Consider the following 23,735-nt stretch of genomic DNA (forward strand, 5'->3'; position numbering starts at 1 on the left):
AAATTCCGCAGCGCTTTACAAGATACAAGAGATATTATTTTCTAGCGATTTTCTATGAAATCAGGTTTTAGAATTGGAAATCTTCTCACCCCTAGGACTTTGTATCCTTCAAAGAAAAAAGAAAAAAAAAGAAAAAAAGAGCTGTAAACCTATGAACAATGCACACAGCATGCATTCATTGCTACAGCTACAAAATGAATGATGTATATAGGTTAATAAAATAACATTTAACTTTCGCAATACTGAAGAAGGAAATTTATTGCTGTCTTTTTATTAATGTGCAAAATGTATTTTGATATTTAGTGCTGTCTTTTTATTAATGTGCAAAATAGACGGGTTTGTTTTTTTCATAAAGTTCTAAGAAGCAGATCTCTGGGTGAAAAAAATGAACCATTTAAATACCAGATATGAAAGTAATGCATTATGCTGTAACTTGTTTTTTTTTTTTTTTGCTGCACGGTAGTCAATGGCTCATATAGTTTTTGTTTTAAACATTGGGGTGGATTACAAATATAGAAGGCTCTGCTTAAAAATAAAATAAATATATTAAGGATAGGGCATGGGTGGATTCAGGAATGATCATATGTGCAAAACGGAAAGAAATGGGTGGGTGTACTTGGTGATAACATTCCAGTGTACTACCCGCAGTGCTTTTACAGACATGGTGATTTTGAATAAAAAGGCTACCTGGGCATTATAGGAAATGTAGTTCAAAGCCAGGTGAAGTGCCCAGATAAGCCATCACTGCACTAGGAATAGGTCTACACAACTTATGTGCTGACTGTGTGCCCAGGTGTAGAATATATGTACAAGCCTACATCTCTTAAATAGTTCTATGTTTAGAACACCTTGCTTCCGTTTCTATAAACAGTAAACATTAATCTAGGGCATAGAACTGGGCCGGGCAATATGTGGCACCCACAGCATGTTAACATCCATCACCTATGGGCAGAACAAAAATTATTGGAGTTGGGGGTCCTACAGCTGGACATGACATTTAACACTGTCTGGCATAAGGAGCAGGAAAACCTCAAGCTAAACTAAATAAAGTGATTTTCTTTTTTTTAAAAACTAAAAAAAGCACACAAACACACACACTCGGGCCTGCTAAGGCAAATCCTTTAGACATATAAAGCTGGTTTATAGTACTGTAACATGTATCAGATTCATCAACTCAGCAAGTGTATTCAAACTGAGCACATATATAACCACTCGTGCTACACATTCATATAATCCAATGTAATGGTAACACACAGCTACCATGTATACACACACTCATAAAATCCTACGCAAAATACACATACAGCGGTGTATACATTCACAAAATATTTTAGGCCATGTACGCACAGATAGCCTGCAAATCAATCAGACATAAAGAGCTACACTGCATTAACATTCATACAATCCAACGTACACACAGAGCTACATTAAAAAACACATTCATGGAATCCAGCACAGTATACATACAAAACTACCCTGCACATACATTCACACGATCCAATGTAACATTCACAAAGCTAACCTACATATACATTCATCCAACACAACATTCACACAAAGCTACCCTGCATATACCGTTAAGCAAAACTACAGGATGTGCCGTGGCTACCTTGACACAACCTAATTGTCTGAGACAGAATGACAACACTGTCCACTGGACTGATTCCCTATCGGGCGATACATATTTTTGTTGCACCAGATTTATAACTGTCTGTTTCAATACTTAGTTAAACATAGGACAGCTACAAGATACAAGCATGGATTAAAATAAAAAAAGACTCGGATATTTTTATTTTATAATAACATATCCACATACTTTGTGCAGATGAGGAAAAAAAATACTTGACAAGGGATAGATTTCTTGTTCAACCCTATGACCTAAGCTAATTGATTACACCTATATACCCAATCCACAATTGATCTCCACCCTACCTCGCCCCTCCAGTGGATTTATCACAGTATCAGTCCACATTATCAGGGTGGCAGATGGCAATGCTATTTTCACTATGTTCTATACTAGTTTAAAAATATTAAAGCCTTTACAAAGATTTCTTAAGCTATGTCACACTGTAGATCCTTGGCTGTACAGAGTGAAATCTGTATAGAATAGTATTACAAGTAGCGTGTTATTAGTGCCAACAGGTCTTGGTAAGGAATCTCTTGATTTATTTAAGGTTAGTTTGAGCTCAAATCCAGTGTGGACTAAAGAGGTAACACATTGCAAATCAGCATCCTGCGCATCTTCCAGGCACCCATAATGTTAAGATGTCATCCAAACATTGTTAATAAAGTGCAATATTTCAAAACAAGCATACATGTGTTTTTTTCCTAATACAACCAATCTTACAGCATACACGCATACACAAAGCACTCGTACATACAACCGCAACTCAAGTCTTGTGTCTAATCAGCATTTTGCACTCTACGTATGTGCCATACCGACATTCCCACTGCACTGCAGAAAAACTGCACCTACACATTTGTGTGAAAATACACAAAGACTATCAAATAAACACCCCATGCATGCCACCACATGCACAGAGATAGAGCATATACCTGCCTGGTATTTTTCACCTGCTGAACTGCTCACATCATCCTCTGGTGTCTCCCGGGGACTGTCTAAGGATGATGGAAGTTGTAGTTCTACATTAATCATCAATGAAAACTTGGACCCTTCTGATATACACAGTGAATCTGCACAGACACGTGATGCGCACACTCTGAGGTTACAAACACATAATAAATACATGGAAAATGAAGCACTGAGCATGCGTTGCATGCACAGAGACACACACGTTGCCTCCAGAGGAAACTACCTTGTAACTCACTGCATATTCACTCTCTCTAAATGCACAGTCCACATCTGCACGCAGATACACACACTCCTCCTACACACAAAAAACATCCTGCCTTAACAAAGAAAACATACGTCTGCAGATACATTCATTCACACACAATCACACCCACACACTGACACACAGACAACTACCCTGTCCCCCGTCCCATAATTTGCCCCACTCCCTTATCCGCCCGCAGCCCCTCACTTATCGCTTTGGAGGGTGCTGCTGCTGCTGCTGCTGCCGCTGGGCTCTGGACAGCACTCTAAGGTGCCGAGTGCTCAGGAAGTAGATTCGAGCGATGAAGCGCAGAGGTGCCCTTGGGGGCTGCTGTTGCTGTTGAGCATTAGGGCGGCCCAGTGGAGGGAGGCAGCCAGGGGACTGGGCAGACGGACCCTGAAATGGTGATAGCACCTCCGCTGGGATCAGTAATGCAGGAGTCATACCGCATGGCAGTGGAGGCAGACGAAACACAGCTGGGGGCATCTGTGAAGGGGCAGCAGGGGAAGGAATGGACTGAGCACAGGCCTGATCTCTGGGATTGTGGGGCTTTTCCTTGGGGTTGGAAGGCAGTTTTCGTTCAGGGGGCAGTTTGCTGGTTTGGATGGGCAGTTCTCGGGGTCGAGAAGGCTGTTGCCCCCCAGGGGCTACATCGCGAGGCTTCACTTGAGGATCCCGGTTGGGGGGCAATTTGGTGGCTTGAGGAGGGGGCAAGGCCTGCTTGGGGGTCAGTTTTCTGGACTGTGGGGGAAGTTCCTGAAGCTTTGGGGGCAGGTTCTGGTCAGAGGGTAATTTGGTGGGTTGAGGGGGCAATTCCCGGTCAGGAGGCAGTTCTTGGGTTTGGGGGGATGTGTCCTGGTCAAGAGTCTCTCCCAGAAGCTCAAGCAGCTTCTCATTCTGGATCCTGCGTATGTGACACTGAGCCCGTAGCAAGTGGTAAGAATCCAGAAAAACAAGAAGAGGGAGGGAACCCTCGAGGAACAGCTGAGATAGGGCCTGAAGAGAGGCAGGGTGAAATTCCAGAATTAGAGAAGGAAATTGAGACAGTGTAAAAAAGAATAAAAGTAATAAACAAAACAAACATCACATAAGACAGCAAATATAACAAGAAAAAAACAAAAAGAAAGATGTTAGTTAAAATGCAAAATACAATGAAATATACATGTATATTTACACAAGGAAAATGTTAATTGCAGAGTTAGAATAAAGCATTTTATTCAGCACTGGTGCTCAAAAAGACAGGAGTGTGTGACAAGTCCTTTAAGCAAAGGATTAATAAGGTAACAAGGTAGAGTTTAAATGGTAATCGTTGAGTTAATATTCTATTCTGACAGCTAATATTTAGATGTGTATTAAACATATTTAAAAAATCAGTTTATTGAATCCTCATTAAATGGATACTCTAGGTCACAAAACAACTTTAGCATAATGAAGCAGTTTTAGTGTATAGATCATATAATTGCAGTCTCACTGATCAACTTAAGAATTAGGTCAGTTGGGTTTCTGTTTATTCAGCCCTAGCCACACCTCCTCTGGCTGTGACTGACACAAAGTTTTTATCTCCAGCTTTGAAAATCAAACTTTAATTACACATAGGAGGCTCCTGTCGGATCTAGCAAGCTATTAACAGCGGAGGAGATAAGACATGTTAAATTAAACAGAATTTGCAATCAAGGAAGTTTAAACATTAGCTGACTCTTTACAGGAAGTGTTTAGGAAGGCTGTGCAAGTCACATGCAGGGAGGTGTAACTAGAATTAACTCCCAAATGAGAATTGAGCAGTGAGACTGCAGGGGCATAAGCTATACACCAAAACTGCTTCATTATGCAAAAGATTTTTTTGGGTGACCCTTTAAATTAAAGGTTAGCTTGGCACAGCCAGGCATTTGATGCAAATCATTAAAGTCTGAGGATTCCTAGAATCTCATGCACCCTTATGGAGCTATTAACTAAGATGAGTATTGTCTGGCATTAAATCTGAACGTCAAATTTAAGGTCAAAATAGATGGATTGAAACAATTACCCAAGTCAGCTATGGTTTCAGCACAGCTACTTTGGACTTAAATTTAAAATTCCCTTTAAATTTCAACAATTCTCACTTTAGTGAATAGCCCTATTAGAAATTTATGGGAGGATTACAGAGGGCAGGGATGGCATGACGAGAAGATATCTGCATGACATATAATGGGAAGATGAAGGCCTACATGTTTGCATCATGCAGCAACCACGTGTTTCAACTTACCTCACACATTTACTGCGACATGTTAAAATGGAACAGTCTCTGGCCAGCTATAAACTTGCAAGAGTATTTCCATTCATTGTTCTTCAATGAATGAAACCCTTTAATAGATTCATGTGCACGGTTTCTGTAAATCTTTCAATGCACATCTATGACAGCCCTGCATGTATCCCTTAAACTCTTGAAAAGGGTAATTAGAGGTTTTGTATAGTGGCATTTTTTTTTTTTAACTAATTGTAATCACTTATCTTTGGAATTATTGAATTATGAGACAATGAGAAGGAGCGAAGGTGAAAGTTTTTGTAAAAAATAAATTTTCTTGCATGTTTATTTTTTAGCTCAATGCTTATTCATTCACGTACCTTAAGTACAGATATAAATCGCATTATATAAGACTTGGCATCAAGGAATTTTGTTATGACAAACACAGATTCCCACCTTGCAAATGTTATCTTTAGATTGTGTTGGCCAAACCATTAAAGACACACTTTGCACACCTAATGCACTTTAGTTTGGTTAGAATTGCCTATGCACAGAGTGTTATAGAAGCCTTCACATTTTCAAAGAATTACGTAGTGAGGTTATAAGAGAGTTCACTCTGTACTTTTCTCTGTTAACTCCAAAAGCGACATATAACAGAAAAGATAGGAGCCAAAATCAGCATTGTTCTGTTAGCGTCTAGATTGTTGGCAACTACGCCTTAATCTATACATGTACTGGTGATTTCACTAGGAGTGTGTATAAATTACATGAATATCTACCTGGAGTTTGGTCTGTCACAGACATTTTATGACAATGATATTTAAGCTGTAACGTATTCTGCCATTTATTGAGCTTTATTGACTTTTGGGTGGAGGTTTCAGTTTAAAGGAACAACCTAAACTATGTGAACTTGTTATAGTGTCTACAGTTGTTCCCTCTGAGTACCAGGCTCAAAAAGGCAATTTTTTAATAATCAGAAGACTTGGAAACACAGCTTCAAGCCTCGCCTCTAAGCGCCTCTAAGGATAGCTGGCACTGTTACTTCCTGGCTCTCATAATCTCACACACCATGACGTTAAACGCGCATGCGCAGTGTCTTCACAGTCAGTCATAAAGATTCACTGCATGCAATAATTATCTATGGCAGAATCATAGGGGCATAGTGGAAACTGCCGTGCATACGTCTATGGTCCTTGATAATCCTATATGAGAAACATTGGACTGGTCCGTCATACTGAAGGCACGCCTCCAGGATGACATCATTCTAGGAGAAGACCATGGGAGCAGCGCAGGAGACTCAACACTGTAGAGAAGGGGACAATTTTTGTTGGGGGGGTTTGTTTCTTTTTAGTTAGGTTTTAAAGTGCACAGTGGGGGTGAGCCAGAAATTAACTAGGGACATTAAGACTATAGCATTAGGAATACAGATATGTATTCGTAACACTACAGTGTACCTTTAAAGGTCAAATTACCAGAGATCAACTTAAATCTGGTATATAAATATCAGTTTTCCCATTGATGTCTATCTGAATACAATTACAAGAGATATGCTTATCTCTTATATAAGAACCTAGCTGTTAGTTCCAAGCAGTGGCGTACATACCCTGCGACCCGGTATGTATGTCACTGGGCCAGCCTCTTCTCCTGGGGGGCCCAGGAGCCGGCCACCTCCGGGCCCCCCGAGGCTGGCCCTGCTGTCATCCGGCTGGCCGGTACTGCGGGCGCGCGAGGGAGCACTGTCTCCTGGGTGCTTCCTCTTCAGCTCCCTCGCGCACCGCACTGATACCGGAGCCGGAAGATGACGTCATCTTCCGGCTCCGGCATCAGTACGCGGCGCGCGAGGGAGCTGAAGAGGAAGCACTCAGGAGACAGTGCTCCCTCGCGCGCCCGCCAGCCTGCCTGCCCACCGGGTGACCGGCCCCCCAGGAGCCCAGCAGCACCACTGGACCCCAGGGAATCCCCTCAGCTCTCCCACAGGTAAGGAGGCTGGGGGGATTTAAAAAAAAATGTGTTTGTGAGTGTTAGTGTTAGTGAGTGTGTGTTAGAGTGTGAGTGTATGTTAGTGTGTGTTTGTGAGTGTATGTTAGTGTTAGTGAGTGTGTGTTAGAGTGTGAGTGTGTGTTAGTGTGTGTTTGTGAGTGTGAGTGTATGTTAGTGTTAGTGAGTATGTGTTAGAGTGTGAGTGTGTGTTAGAGTGTGTTAGTGTTAGTGAGTGTGTGTTAGGGTGTGAGTGTGTGTTTGTGAGTGTGAGTGTATGTTAGTGTTAGTGAGTGTGTGTTAGAGTGTGAGTGTGTGTGTGTTTGTGAGTGTGAGTGTATGTTAGTGAGTGTGTGTTTGTGAGTGTATGTTAGTGTTAGTGAGTGTATGTTAGTGTTAGTGTGTGTTTGTGAGTGTGAGTGTATGTTAGTGTTAGCGAGTGTGTGTTTGTGAGTGTGAGTGTATGTTAGTGTGTGTGAGTGTATGTTAGTGTGTGTGTGAGTGTGTGTTAGTGTGTGAGTGTGAGTTAGTGTGTGTGAGTGTATGTTAGTGTGTGTTTGTGAGTGTATGTTAGTGTGTGTGAGTGTGTGTGAGTGAGTGTATGTTAGTGTGTGTTTGTGAGTGTTAGTGTGTGAGTGTATGTTATTGTGTGAGTGTGTGTTAGAGTGTGAGTGTGTGTTAGTGAGTGTGTTAGTGTGTGTGAGTGTATGTTAGTGTGTGTTTGTGAGTGTGAGTGTATGTTAGTGTGTGTGAGTGTGAGTGTGTGTGTGTTAGTCTTAGAGTGTGTGTGTGAGTGTATGTTAGTGTGTGTGTGTGTGTGTTAGAGTGTGTGTTAGTGTGTGTGTCTGTTACTGAGTATGTTTGTGTGCATCTGTTAGTGAGTGTGTATGTATGTCTGTCACTGAGTGTGTGTCTGTCAGTAAATGTGTGCGTCTGTTCATGAGAGTCTGTGTGTGTGTGTCTTAAGCACTTACCTTTCTCCAGCGCCGGACTCCCTTGGCGCTGGGAATCTCTCCGCCTCTCAGCTCCGAATACGCATGCGTGGCAAGAGCCACGCGCGCATTCAAACCGCCCATAGGAAAGCATTATTCAATGGTTTCCTATGGACGTTCAGCGTCTTCTCACTGTGATTTTCACAGTGAGAATCGCAGAAAATCCTCTAGCGGCTGTCAATGAGACAGCCACTAGAGGCTGGATTAACGCAGCCCTGCGACCCGGTGCCCGCCGCCATGTGTTGCGGCCCCTGCCCGCGCAGCGTAAGCGCATGCGCGGGGGGGCCCACGGATCAGTTTTCGCACCGGGGCCCCATGGGTTGTGTGTACGCCACTGGTTCCAAGTTCATTTGAAGAGATTTACACAGTAATAAAACCTTTGATTAATAATTCTAGAAAACATACGGACACTGACCTCACATTCTGCCTCGGTGCTCTGCAGCTCCTCCTGCAGGTGGCTGAGTGCAACGTGTGGGTTACATTCCTGCAAGAGGCACTCTGAAAAAGAATGATAAAGTGATCACTGGGTTAGTTTATAGAAAACCAAACTAAAGATTGTGCTTTCAGAGTGACTAAAAATTACTCGGTTACTCCGATTATGCGGAGCATCTAAGATGAGTATTAAAGGAACACTGTCATTATTTTTAACATCTTGATAAAATCTTTGTTATAATATGCCATCTCAACTGAAGATTGAAGAAATTCCTTGTATATCTTTGTGCGCCTTCGATATGGCAATTGTAACTATGTAACTGCAAAATAATGAGTAATAGGTCGGATAACTGGAAATATGATTTCTGCACACCAATAAGTAAATATTTTAATAAAGAATATTTTTACAAAGATCAAGATATTTAAAATAACGATAAGTGTTCCTTTAAGTATGAAAAAGTGAAAAATACAAGAAAAATATTTGAACCCATATGTACAAAGAGAAGATCTAGTAGTTTTAAGGAAAAAGGTAAACTATCATAAGTGGTTCGCAAAAGTTAATTTACATACAAAATGCACAAGGGCTTACAATACATATACAATGCCCTCCACGAATATTGGCACCCTTGGTAAATACGAGCAAAGAAGGCTGTGATAAATTGTCTTTATTGTTTAAACTTTTGATCTTTTGTTCAAAAACTACTCTGCTCTCATCAAACAATTGCAAACACAACACAGGTTTATAAAATACAATGATAAATAAATACATTTGACGTATATCCCTGCTGTTATTTTAAATATTTTAGTACACCTGGGTGACTAGGAACAGGAAATTGCTCAATCATGACTTCTTGTTTTCCAAATTCCACTAGTCATTCATTATAATGGGTAATGCCAAGGAGTATAGTGGTGATGTGCAGCAAAAGGTTATTTAGCTTCACAATATGGGAAGTAGCTATAGGAAAATAGCAAAAGCATTGAGAATGCTCATTTCCACCAACAGGACAATAATTAAGGCATTTCTAGTGTACTGGAAATGTTATGAGTCAACCTGGAAGAGGACGTGTGTTTATGTTTTCTCATGGGCCGTAAAAAAAATGGTTTATGTGACCAAAAATCTTCAAGGGTCACAGATGGAGAACTGCAGAAGTAAGTTAGAACAACACCAAAACTACAATCTGACGTCGCCACCAGTTGGTAGGAAGGGTTTCTAGAAAAACGCCTCTCCTCTCACCCAAAAACAAACACGAGCATCTTCAGCTTGCCAGACACTACTGGAACTGCAAATGGGATTGGGTTCTATAATCAGAAAAAAAAAAAAAAAACAGAGCTTTTTGGCAATAAACACCAGAGGTACCTCATGCCAACAGTTAAATATGGTAGTGGCTCTTTAATGTTTTGTTTTTTTAAAGTCAAGGTCCTGCCATGGCCATCCCAGTCCATGATTGGAATTCTATAGAAAACCTTTGGAGTGAACTGAAGAGGATTGTTCATCTGTGTCAACATAAACATTTGAAGGATCTGGAGAGATTCTGAATGCCATGAGGCCACTTCACTTGCCATGAGGCCTCTCTCCATTGTGGCAAAGATCCATGTTTAAAACGGACAATTTTAACTAAATGCTAGCTGTGAATTGTGCGGTTAAGTTTCTATTATAACAAAAACAGAGAATATGAGAACTGTAACAAAAACTCAGAGAAACTCTACAACTTGCCCTTTGGTACATCCCCGCTCAGGTCTCAAAATAGTTTTTGTTTACTTGTGCGATTACAGAAAGAAACTATTCCAAGGCATATCCGAATGATCCGACCCATAAGGGCAGTCCAGAACAGAAATGCTGCAAGTTCTCTCTGCACAAGAGATACAGCAACACGGGATTATTGTTTGTGGCTTTCTTTTGGCCTTGTAAGTGAGATTTAGCCGATACCCAGGTTTATACCTCTAGGCACAGTGAGCACGGGGTCCAAGTTTAGATTACCCTTTAACTTGGGGAGAGCCAAGGGAATACATTTCAACAAAAACAGAGAATATGGGAAATCTGAGAACCGACAAAAGCTTAGAGAAACTCAATAGCTTGCTCTTTGGTACCAATGTGTCTAAAGTGTGGCAGAGATCCATGGTTAAAAAGGAACAATTTCAACTAAATGCTAGCAGTGAATTGGGCTGTTTAGTTTCTATTCTAATTATTTCTTAATTTACATGCCCAGCTGCAATTTAAATTAAACTGTGCAGTACCATTTGTATTGCTGAAGGAATACCCAAGTGTACCATATTTCTTTGTAAATGTCCATCATGAGATAATTAAGTTGCATCCCAGTAAATACATCAATTGTGTTGGTCACTTTTGCTTTAACTTTAAGGCTTGCTGGTTCAGAAGTATATTATTATTATTATTATTGCCATTTATATAGCGCCAACAGATTCCGTAGCGCTTTACAATATTTTGAGAGGGGTGATGTAACAATAAATAAGACAATTACAAGAAAACTTACAGGAACAATAGGTTGAAGAGGACCCTGCTCAAATGAGCTTACAGTCTCTAGGAGGTGGGGTATTAGAAACATTAGGATAGGAAATATCAAGTAGGAGTGAAGCAGAGCTGGAGGAGAGAGCAAAGCACTATCCCATAGGAGAGAGCAAGAGACAGGTATGTAAGGGAGAGATTACTCTGGGAGGCCATACGCTTTCCTGAAGAGATGGGTTTTAAGGCCCTTCTTAAATGATTGAAGACTAGGGGAGAGTCTGATTGCAGTAGGCAAGCGCGAGTTGGTCGTACGGGTGCGAGCAGCGGTCAGGAGGTGGTCGCGGGCAGAGCGGAGGGTACGAGGAGGGGCATACCTCTGGATCAGTGAAGAGATATAAGAGGGGCTGGAATTGTTCAGTGCTTTAAATGTATGGGTTAGCACTTTGAATTGACTCCTATAGGATACAGGGAGCCAATGTAAGGACTGGCAGAGGGGCGAGGTGTAACCGACTGGATAGGAAAATCAGTCTAGCTGCAGCATTCATTACAGACTGTAGCGGGGCAGTACGGCTTTTGGGGAGACCAATCAGGAGAGGGTTACAGTAATCCATGCGGGAAATTACTAGAGCATGGACAAGCTCCTTGGTAGCATCATGCGTAAGAAAGGGGCGGATGCGGGCTATGTTTTTGAGTTGAAACCTACAGGACTTGGCAACAAACTGGATGTGAGACTCAAAGGTGAGACCAGAGTCAAGTATGACGCCAAGACAGCGCGCTTGTAGGGATGGACTTATGTGGATATCACTGACTTGAAGGGAGAGTGAGAGAGGAGGATCAGTATTAGGAGGAGGAAAGACAAGGAGTTCAGTTTTAGAGAGGTTAAGTTTGAGAAAGCGTGACGACATCCAGTCAGAGATGGAAGAGAGGCAAGCAGTGACACGTTGCAGGACGGCCGGGGAGAGGTCCGGTGAGGAGAGGTATATCTGAGTGTCATCAGCGTACAGGTGGTAGTTGAATCCAAAAGAGGCAATAAGTTTTCCAAGAGAGGCAGTATAAAGAGAAAATAGAAGGGGACCAAGGACAGAGCCTTGGGGAACTCCAACCGAGACAGGGCGAGGGGAGGAGGTATCCTTGGAAAAGGAGACACTAAATGAGCGTTGGGAGAGATAGGAGGAAAACCAAGAGAGGACAGAGTCACAGAGACCGAGTGATTGAAGAGTTTGAAGGAGGAGAGCATGATCAACTGTGTCAAAGGCAGCAGAGAGGTCAATATAGGTCTATATAAAAATAGAGGTTATAAAAATTACCAAGAGCCATGAGAAAAGAAAAGTAATCCAGACCTACTGACAAAGACATATAAAATCATAAACTCAGTGATTATATTTTAATGCGATTTGTTTCAATCAATGGCTCATGGAGATCTCTATCTAATTTGTAGGTGAAAGTCTAAATACTTTTATTTAAATTCTTAAATAAATAATAATAAGTCAACCCAATTCAAAGCGCTTCCTAACATCCTTAAGGATCAGATCACGAGTACTGCTGTTGTGATCACCAGAAGATTGTTTTTATTTGCCTCTGGATGATATTGGCTACCTTTCATAGTATAATATTTAATGTTTTTATATTTTACATCATGTGATTAGGCAGTGATAAACTTTGCAAAGGTAATATTGAATAAATATAAGCCAAAATAAAATAAATTTAAAAAATCACACATTGTATGTTATGCTGGAGTGTTCTAATTTTGGGGAAGATTGTTTTTGGTTTGCTAAACTTCAAATTTGATATATTTTTAAATGTGTAAATTTTTTGCTAGTTTTTGTTTTTTGTTTGATTTCCTTTTTCTCTTCTCAAATGGAGTGCTGTGTTTTTTTTTCTCCTGGTTAAAAAGTCTACAACAGCTCTCATTATCCACATTAAAGGAGCCATTGTTCCCCTCACAAATAATCCTGAATTCCCAGACGTCGAGACTTTGGGCCACTTGAGTTCATAGACAAAAGAGGCCACTTGCACGTACATTTAGCAAGAACTTCAACGGGACTCCTACCATTGTCAGACTTGACTGCCGGTTGGCACCCAACATCGGAAGAAAACTACCAGCACTTTTACATCTCCCTTTACCCCAGATTACTTATTCACTTTAAGCAATTTTGTATACAGGGTGAACCACTGTGTAGGGGTATTTTGCACTACTCTGCAAATGTATGTACCAACCAAGTCATGTGTTGGGAACCCGTGGAATAAAGAGTTGAATCCCACCTAGAATGCAGCTTTTAAGATCATATATGTCACAGTTTTAGATATATAAGAAAAACAATACATTTGTCAAAGAGTTGGTTATCCCATTCTACTAATAGATTCTCAAGTGATAATATACTGTGCAATTTTGCCTGTAGAAAACTGCAGAAGTGTATATGCTCCCTAAATTGGGCTGGGATTACAATAGGCAGCCCCAACATAATTTATTTGGTTCCTAAACAGATGTTCTAGGTTTTATCTTCACAGGTAGACAATGATCTAAAATAAAGGACTTTCACACAAGACTTTGTTCCATAAAAAGCTCCAGGAAACTCACTGCACGATACTAATTTACTACTATATTACACTTCAGAGGTCGTATTTAGGATTTAGCACAGTGCTCAGAGGATTGTCAGATTTGCCAGGAAATGGCTGAATATCCGGTGGGATTTGTGGAATGTTAGTTGCTTAATGGCAAAATGTGAAATATAGACCATTGGTGGAATTCCTGGAAATCATAAGGATGGAAAAGCAATGAAATGTACAAAATGTTAGTATATATTTTTACTACTATTTTCATAGTGCACAACCTGATATACTCTTCGACTCATATGAAAACACTAAAAAAAAATAAAGCCAACAGTCAGCAGGTAATATAAATTAAAGGGTCACTCTAAGCACTATAACAACACTGCATAATTTCAAAGTTTATGGTGCAGATAGAACTCTAAACCAGATCTTCCTATTGAAAGGTGGGAGGGAACACAAATAAAATGTCCTAAAAGAGCGCTAATCAGACTGCCATGGCTCCTTGTTCCCTCTCCCTGACAACCCCAGTATAAGCTCCATGAATACTAGCCTCCCGAACATTGTAAACTGCTGGATTAGCTCTCCGGGAATTCATTGCTACCTCAGGATGGCTGCGTGGAACGGTTTCTTGGACTGACTCTCAATCGCAGCCAGTCAAAACATATATAGGGCAGCATTTCTGCTTCGAACCTCAGATCAAGGCGTTATTTTGCCATATTGAGCGCTCGGGTACAAGCTATCAGGGGATATCATATGTGTGGGGGTTCCTAATGTTTTTCTTTGTGTTTAAAAAAAAATAATAATATTTTTTTATGTCAGCTGCCTATGTGTCTGGCAGCTATTTAATCATTTCACCTCCCAGACCTGGAGACGCCTGGGTGGGTTTACTATTGGGTATAAATAGGTGTACCCATAATAAAGAATCCTTGTTTTTCACCCTTCATCAAGTCTTAACTGATGTTTGGGTGGATATGCTATAATCACTGAAGACTTTGCGTGATCAGGAGGGCTGTTTGGTAGAGATACTCAGCCAGAGTATCAGGGTTGTGCCACAAGTAGGTATCATAACTGCAGCAGTTAGGAATAATCACTCCAGCTGTAAGTCAGCTCCTCTCGCTCAGAGAGAGCATAAGAGGAATGTTCACTTCCTGCTTTGCCACTTTTATCCAACTTGTGCAAAAAGGTATACACACGGCGCATGCTTGAAGAGAGCATTAACTGCGTCCACTAACATAGTCAGTCAATGGCTGCGTAGATTGCTGCACAGAGCCTAGTTAAAGAAAACAGCCTCTCTAAACATTGTGATTCTACAGAAATGTTGAAGGTGAGGACAATTTTTTCTCTCTTTAACTATTTCAAAAGCATTATTTAAATAATACATTGAAATTGTAGGTCAATATTTGTCTAATGTTTCCAAGTAATCAAGGAAAGATTACGAGAAATAATAGAAAAAGGTAATTGGCCAAACGATGCCAAACGATATAATATGAATTTAAAAAAAGGTAACATATTAAATGAAGAGATACAGAATGACACTGGATAACAAGTACTAATGGATACAGATTGCTGAGGGATAACAAATTAAACACAGCCATCAGAAACTTCAGGTCCACTCTATGTGAAAAGAGTGTTTGGGGGAAAAAAAAAGAAATAAGTAGAATAGTAATTTAGAGATAATTAGTTATTCAAATGGAGATACAGGAAACAAATTGGATAAACAATATACAAACATGGAGATAAAAAACACACAGAAAACAAATATTGCAAGATAGGGACCTGAAGAAAACACAGAGACAACAACAATATATATAGTTGAAGAGCACAGAAAATAACAGTTGTCAGAAGGACACAAAACAGGTTAAAAATGAGTTAAGCAAGACCAAACGATGTAAAAAAGGAACACAAATATTTATATGAAGTACATTTCTGTGGCTACACACAAAGAGAGATACTCTAAAATAACCTGAGAAATAAGGAGGCTATAGACAGACACCACAAGGTACCGAAGTAAAACAATGATGAACAAAATAGTTTCAAGATAAAGACATATTGAAATGACGTTCAGACCAAAGGACAGGAGACATACATGAAGAAAAACATGGAGGAACTTGGAGCAGCACATATAAAAAAAAAAAAAAATTAAAAAAAAAAAGATATAAGAGATGGACTATTTCCCCGAACTAGCATCTCCTTGCTTGGCGTATATAATATTCTTATTTTTGGCACTTAAAGGACCACTATAGGCACCCAGACCACTTCAATTCAATGAAGTGGTCTGGGTGCCAGGTCCATCTAGGTTTAACCCTGCCGCTGTAAACATAGCAGTTTTCAGAGAAACTACTATGTTTACAATAGGGTTAATCTAGCCTCTAGTGGCTGTCTCATTGACAGCCGCGAGAGGCGCTTCCGCGCTTCTCACTGTGATTTTCACAGTGAGAAGACGCTGACATTGAGAAATGCTTTCCTATGGACTGACTGAATGCACGCACGGAAGAAGGAGGAGAGTCCCCAGCGCCGAGGGAGCCCGCGCTGGAGAAAGGTAAGAATTTAACCCCTTCCTCCCCCTTCAGCCCGGCGGGAGTGGGACCCTGAGGGTGGGGTTTATTTTCCGAGTTTATTTTCCTGGCACTATAGTGGTCCTTTAACATCCAGCGGATTCAAATCCATTCAAATGTAAAATGTTGCTGAAAAGCTTTTGTTTATGTCAGATGTTCCACTTTGCAAAGTCCATCACTGACTTCTCATTTAACAAGAATAGCACTTCCTTACATGAAACACTGGATTTGGTTGTAGTAACCTCTTCGGGGATGGTCCGCACCCCCTAAATGCCAAAAATAAATAAATTAATAAAATGGCGGACTGAGGAGGACATTCGTCCGACCTTTCAGCTCCCGATGACTTCCTGTGAACATATCTGAAGGAGCGAGTGTACAAAACACGTACACTCGAGCAGCTCATAGAGAATATCCATGCAGGAATTCAAGCGCTAGAACCTCAAACATTAACTAATGTTATGAACAATGCAATAAAAAGAACTCGACTTTGCGAGGCGGCAAATGGTGGTCATTTCATAGATGTCATATTCTGTACTTAGTCAAACAAATCTCCATACACTAAGTATTCATTCTAGGTAATATCATAGAAATGTATTCATTAATAAAGTTATTGACTCCTCAAACCCTACTCTGAATTTTGTCCCACCCTGACACGCAAAACAAAAAGTACAGCCCCTTAAATTGTCAAAAAACGTATGACACAAACGGAAACGTGATTCAACGAAAACATTTAAACAAAAGTCACATTTCACAAGCCAAAGTCCCAGAGATCTAGAACAGGTGCACAAGCAAATATCTAAGGATAGAAAAGAGCAAGTGTTGCATGCCCAATTCACATGAAATATAGAACAAATGGACGCAAAATAATATGGTCTATGTTATTTACATGATATTAACATCTAGAGACACCAGCAGATTGTTCCCAAGTAGCAAATCATTAGACATGCTTGTACTGTGTAGTGGGTACTAGGACCATAAAGGGAGTGCTTCAGCCGAGCTCTCGGCCTCGCACTGTATGTTGGGGGTTGGCCAGGATTCTTTCCGTCAGCCTGGTGTGCATAAGGCCAGGTTGACATGCCAATTCAGTGGGCAGGCACTCCTACTTCCAAGGCAGGCCCGCCCATTATGAGTATTGTGAGAGACGCAAGTTGTGTCAGTAGTGTCTGTTAAAGGGAGGGTGCTTTCTGAGTGATGGGAGAGCCCAAATTTTGTGGAACTGCTTGAAATTTTGTGACAAAATAAATAAGTAAAAACAGAGGATGACATCCATAGACCTGTAGCAACATAACCACTACCCTTAGCTGTAATTGATATGGTGCTTAGACTGCCCCTTTAATATTGAAATTTAAATCTTCTATCTTTACCATATACCCAGTATGTAGTATGGTTTATCGCCCTGTTAATATAAAACACTCTGCATTGACGAGGAAAAATGAATTGATGTATGAATTTAGAATGCACTGACATGACTGATAACACAATAAGTAAGAACTTTAAGTTCAAAGTCTGATTCATGGCCAAATTGATTTGCATATAGCATATATGAATGTGTAGATTCCGCAGATGCTATATATTCAGAAGGTCAAATTCCCCTAACAGCAAAAATAAAAAATAAAAAAGTAGAATTAAAGAAAATTAAGGGACTCTACGTAAAAGTAACGGACAGGAAAATGAAATCACGTATTATACTATAATACTGTCGAGGTACAAGCGACAATCTTCACTTATGGGAACAATATTTTCTACAAATAAAGTCAGTGGCCAATCAGTAATGATAAGCCATAGTAAATACCCCCAACATTTCAAACAAACAAACAACTAGAAATGTTCTGGAGGTGTTAAACCAGGAATCCCATGGTCTACTTAAACCAATTAATGTAACGGAGAAAGAAAAGTAGAACAAGGCCAAAGTATTTGAAATACAGATTATTTAACCCTTTAAAGACCCAACTTCAGAAATAAAAGGGATTCATGACGGAATATTTCTGTCATGTGTCCTTAAAGGGTTTAATGGACTTGTATTTACAATACTTTACAAAAACATTACTATGCATTTTATCACGGTGTGACTCTGTGATACACTCATACAAACCACACACCATTATACAAACTCAGAAAACAAATGTGTGGAGCTCCTAGAAATGCGGGACACCTGGGATATGTACTTTAAATCACACCTACAAAACTACAAAAGATAATTTAATGTAAGACTGTAGGTCAACACAAAATAAACGTATACTAAATATTGTGCTAAATAACAGTGCCAACAAAGCATGTACATCAACACGTGTACAATGGCCATAAGCATGTAAACTGCAACCAAATAATGGATGCAATAACTACAGAAGAACAAAGACAACACGTGTAAAAAAGAAAGAAAATGGTATCCATGCTCAAAAACCAATAACAATATAACACATTGATAAAGTAAAAATGGCAAAAATATAAAAACCAAACAATAATGTTACGTCTTCAATGAGAAAATTATATGGGATCTCTAATACCCGATAAGTCAAACTATGAAGATTGTGGCAGGCTGGGTGACGACATGATCAAAATATAGAATTCAAGGTGGATGTCAATTGATTACAAATTGTGTAGACCACCACGACCCACAAGACAAGATGTAGATATATGCTACTGGAGATACAGGATTTATTTTTTCCATTTTGGGTGTTTTGCAGACTTTTTTTTTGTATTAGTTTGCTAGCAGACTAATTTTCTATGTCTACAATATTGGATTATTATTCCATACCGATCTACAGTCTTATGCTAACAGTTTCATTACAGCCATAAGTATATTGTTTCTACTCTATCACACAGTGACCCACTGACTTTCCTTTTGGATAAGTGTGTTCCTACATGTGACATATTCAGAGTAAGTCACATGATTTTTATATTACTGCACATGGCTCTCAGAACAACCATGAGGAGATGTCACTTACGAATTTTCCGTAGTTTCCCGCGACAGGACGCGCATGTCTCTCGCAGCAGCTGGTATTTGATTGCCAGGTTGGCTTTGCCAGTTTCCAGACGGGGACGGAGAGATAGGTTTTTTTGAGCAAGTTCAAAATTAGATGCTAGAGAGGTTTTTCTCTCCTCCTGAAGCGACTGCACCTATAGAACAGAAGAGAGAGATAGAGGAAGGTACAGAGGCAAAGAATTGCATATGTAGAAGGCATTTAGAAAAGGAAAAAGCTAGACTTATACATAACCTTTACACTTGTCATTCCAACAGAGAAAGTAAGAACACAAAAGGTATACAAGTGTGTTACTACAGAACTTGCTTTAACAAAGTCTCAAAAGCCAAAATCCTGATTGGAGAAAACAAGTACTAGGACAGGGGTAGGCAACCTTCGGCACCCCAGATGTTGTGGACTACATCCCCCATAATGCTCTTGCTGGAAAAGCATCATGGGAGGTGTAGTCCAAAACAGCTGGAGTGCCGAAGGTTGCCCATGCCTGCACTAGGGATTGAATATAGATAAAGAGTAAGTCACAGCAATGGGATACTATCAGAACAGGGCATAGTCCAGAAGATTCAGACTGAGTGAGTAATAATGTGTAATCGACAGTGTCTTGATTTGCACTATCACAACTTTATGAGCTTAATATCTTCTACATCAGATGATAAACATCACAGGGTTATATATTTGATACATAAAAAGAATCATTGCTCATAAGTAAGTTAATATTATTTACCCACTGGAAAATATATTGCGCCTATCTGGCCCAAGATTTATCAAAAGGCACACTTCTTATAGTTTGAATTGTCCCAATAAGAGATAAAGAGTGATGGCTGGTCTTGAATCAGGCATGTGTTTTAAAGCATAATTTAACGGCGACATGTTTGTATAAATATCTAGTATCTATAATATCAGGTAAATGTTCAAAACATGCAAACGTCAAAGTATACACAGGTAAGATTATTCAGGCTCAATCTCTATAGCAGCTAGAAGAGGAGCTGCACCTATAGTCCACAAGAGTCTATAGGTGATGGGGGCACCTTGCATACCTATAGGGGTGTACATATGTACAATTTGGAGTATGATGAGGGCTATCAACAGGCAGGGTGTACAGTTTGCTCTATGTCTCAGGTGAGGTATTTACATAGCAACACACACATAGATCCCTATACACACACAGACCCCTATAGACAGACCTCTACAGACACACACATACAGACCCTATAGCCAGACAGACCCCTATAGACAGACACAGACATAGACAGACCCCTATAGACACACATACAGACCCTATAGACAGACACACACACACAGACATAGACAGACCCCCATAGACACGCATACAGACCCCTATAGCCAGACACAGAGAGCTGGGAGAGGCGGTAGCCCCGGTACCTGGTGATGGCTGGTCTTGAATCAGGCATGTGTTTTAAAGCATAATTTAACGGCGACATGTTTGTATAAATATCTAGTGTGGGTTGATGTGTCTCTGAAAATGGGTAGGGGAATACTTTCTACTAAAATCTGTAATTGTTATAAAAAGGGCAATTTACTCTACAACTCAAGCCTGTACACATTCTATGTCAAAATGTACAAAAAGGGTGCTAATAATATACATCTAGGAATGACGTGGTTTTAGATAACAATATTGTTTAGTGGACAGGTGATGAAATGTGAACTATGGTATGGACAGACTTAGACAACCTGAAGTCACTGCTGAAGAGAACATCCATAATTACAATATAGGTCAAAGATGGAGGCAACAATATAAAACGTACATGGATATGGTTGGTCTTGAAGAATCAGGCAAGTGTTCAAAACATGCAAACGTCAAAGTATACACAGGCTTTTAGCCATCACTATGCAATCATGCGCAATTATTGTAACAATAATATTTATGGAACCATTATAAAACAATCCCATGTAAAAAATAATGAATTGGGCATGACAATTTCTCATTTCCATTCATGAATAGTGATTGTTATACTTTGACTGCTTTTGTGGACTTTAGAGCAGATGATACCCACTCCAGTCAAATGGGATCCGTAAGGCGGAACCCCAAAAATACAAAAAATAAAATTAGCCATTACAGTCGAACAAATAGATATGGGGTTTATTTACTAAACTAAGAACTGTATAAAGCTGACAAAGGACTGCAAATTTTAGGTTAAGATATCTGTACTGAAAAAAAGCTATTTATTTTTGTTCTTAAAATGTTATTCTTAAAATTTGCAATTCCTCTGTCGATTATTCTCCTCCCATTGTAATTATTAACACATATATAACAATTCCAGTAAGATATAGACAAAAAAGCCACAAAGGGAGAGTAAAAATAGTTAAAGTAAAGGACACAATGTATATAGCCAAATATGAACACACGAGAAAATTAGAATGATAGAGAACGATATAAACAGAATAAAAGGAGATGGGCATTGAGTGATAAACCGATGATAATGCAGGTAAACAGACACACAACATGCAGTATAAGCCAAAAAAGACTAAAACACAAAGGAAGGATAGAGGCCAGACAATCACCAGGACGAAAGGAAGGAGAGAACAAAGAAGAGATGTAAGCGGAGGGTGATGTAAAGAATAAATGGCTAAATGACAGGGGGGGAAAGAAGATATTCTGAGGGATCAGTGCCTGGATACAAAGCCTGTCACCAGCAGGCCTGCAATACCATAACAAACACACCGGCAAATGGCAATGTCTCTTCATCAAGCAACATCTATAGCTGTATGTGACAAATGTGTTGCAGATGTGTGTTCTACATTTACTGGAGAAATTCAAATAGCCTGCACGGGGCCAGAATACATCTGTACAGATTTGGAGGCCTGTGTGGACGTATGCATCACGAAGGCTCCACAGGTTCTGTGTACATCACAAGGCTGTACCATAGCTACAGGCTGTGTGTAAATCATAAGAAGGATATGTGGGTGGTACAGGCCCAGTCTGGGGATGCTACAATCTCTGCCCATACATATAAATACGTAGGGATGTTAGAGGCTGCCTGTGTACAATACAATAGATGATCTGGGTCTTTCCCAAATACAATGGAAGTGAATGGAAGATACATGCTTGCACAACACAGTCTGAATATATTTACACATATGTGTGTGTTGTAATGCCTATTCATGTAGACTAGGTGTGGATATTAATACTGAATCTACATCTTTGGGCTATGGTCAGTGCTATAGGCCCTGAACAGACATCAACACAGTGTATTCATCCTCCGAGCTCAGGATGGTCTCAGTCACAGCCTGCTCACTGGAGTGATGTATCCAGCTCTGAATAGCTATGTTTATTTACAAACAATGGAATAGGTGGCTGTGTGTATGCCCTGGGGTTCCATAGATAGAACAGTGTACAGCAATGAAGGAAGGCACTGCTTTCTTTACCATATTGAGGGATAAGCACTTAACAATGGTTGCAGGTAATATTATGTATGTGGAAATCACTGGGCCCTGTAGACTGAAGAGCTGGCTACACGGTGGACACAATGAAACTCACTGAGGGATGTTTGCATCATGTACACAGTACGGATGCCTATAGGTGATGCCATCTACACCTATAGAATCATATAGACTGGTTAAATAAAGGAAGGTTGGGTAAGATTATTCAGGCTCAATCTCTATAGCAGCTAGAAGGGGAGCTGCACCTATAGTCCACAAGAGTCTATAGGTGATGGGGGCACATTGCATACCTATAGGGGTGTACATATGTACAATTTGGAGTATGATGAGGGCTATCAACAGGCAGGGTGTACAGTTTGCTCTATGTCTCAGGTGATGTATTTACATAGCAACACACACACAGACCCCTATAGACAGACCTCTACAGACACACACATACAGACCCTATAGCCAGACAGACCCCTATAGACCCTATAGATAGACACAGACATAGACAGACCCCTATAGACACACATACAGACCCTATAGACAGACAGACACACAGACATAGACAGACCCCCACAGACACACATACAGACCCCTATAGCCAGACACAGAGAGCTGGGAGAGGCGGTAGCCCCGGTACCTGCTCGCTCAGGCGGACGATGCGCTGCAGTTTGCCCTCGTCCTGCAGAAGCTGCCGCAGCTGCTCGGTGCTCAGTACCCCGAACCGCTCCGATGGGCTGGAGCCGCCGCCGCTGGCCTCCGGGGAAGGATCGGGGCGGGCGGTGGGCTTCGAGCTGCTGGGCTCCGAGGGCGGATGGGGGCGAGTGACCCCCGGCTTGGCGCTGTCGTGCTCCGGGGACGGATGGGAGCGGCTCCCCGGGTTCATGCTGCCGGGCTCCGGGTCCACTCTCAATCCGCGGTCCCCGCAGTCTGCAGCGGGGGGTGCATTACCCGGAGCGGCCACCAGAGGGCGCCAAGAGCCTTCTCTATGTGTTCATCGCGTAGAGTAGGAGCTGCCGCCTGGAGCTGTGTATACCTATACCCAGTGCTAAATATACAGCCTCACTGTACATCAACACACATATATATACAGCCTCACTGTACATCAACACAAATATACAGCCTCACTATACATCAACACACACATATATATATATATACAGCCTCACTGTACATCAACACACATGTATACAGCCTTACTGTACATCAACACACATATAAATATACAGCCTTACTGTACACCAACACAAATATACAGCCTCACTGTATATCAACACACAGATACAGCCTCACTGTACATCAACACACATGTATACAGCCTTACTGTACATCAACACACATA

The 23,735-nt window shown here is 40.6% G+C and overlaps 1 protein-coding gene across 1 annotated transcript; it reads right to left on the bottom strand.

The window, feature by feature from the left end:
* Nucleotides 1–220: 220 nt before the first annotated feature.
* VPS37D (VPS37D subunit of ESCRT-I) lies at nucleotides 221–23,310 on the bottom strand. Its single transcript, XM_063443657.1, has 4 exons — nucleotides 23,034–23,310; nucleotides 18,974–19,145; nucleotides 8,443–8,525; nucleotides 221–3,833 (listed from the first exon to the last, which is right to left on the bottom strand). The coding sequence occupies exons 1-4, from the start codon at nucleotides 23,277–23,279 to the stop codon at nucleotides 3,045–3,047; spliced, it is 1,290 nt and encodes a 429-aa protein (XP_063299727.1). The 5' UTR covers nucleotides 23,280–23,310; the 3' UTR covers nucleotides 221–3,044.
* Between the last annotated feature and the right edge of the window lie 425 nt (nucleotides 23,311–23,735).

Source organism: Pelobates fuscus, chromosome 1, assembly GCF_036172605.1.
Source record: "Pelobates fuscus isolate aPelFus1 chromosome 1, aPelFus1.pri, whole genome shotgun sequence".
Classification (NCBI taxonomy): domain Eukaryota; kingdom Metazoa; phylum Chordata; class Amphibia; order Anura; family Pelobatidae; genus Pelobates; species Pelobates fuscus.

Coding starts and splice junctions, on each gene's coding strand:
- VPS37D (XM_063443657.1), bottom strand. CDS start 23,279: ATGAACCCGGGGAGCCGCTCCCATCCGTCCCCGGAGCACGACAGCGCC. Junction 19,146..23,033: donor TCGTCCGCCTGAGCGAGCAG/GTACCGGGGCTA, acceptor TCTGTTCTATAG/GTGCAGTCGCTTCAGGAGGA. Junction 8,526..18,973: donor CGGGAAACTACGGAAAATTC/GTAAGTGACATC, acceptor ATTCTTTTTCAG/AGTGCCTCTTGCAGGAATGT.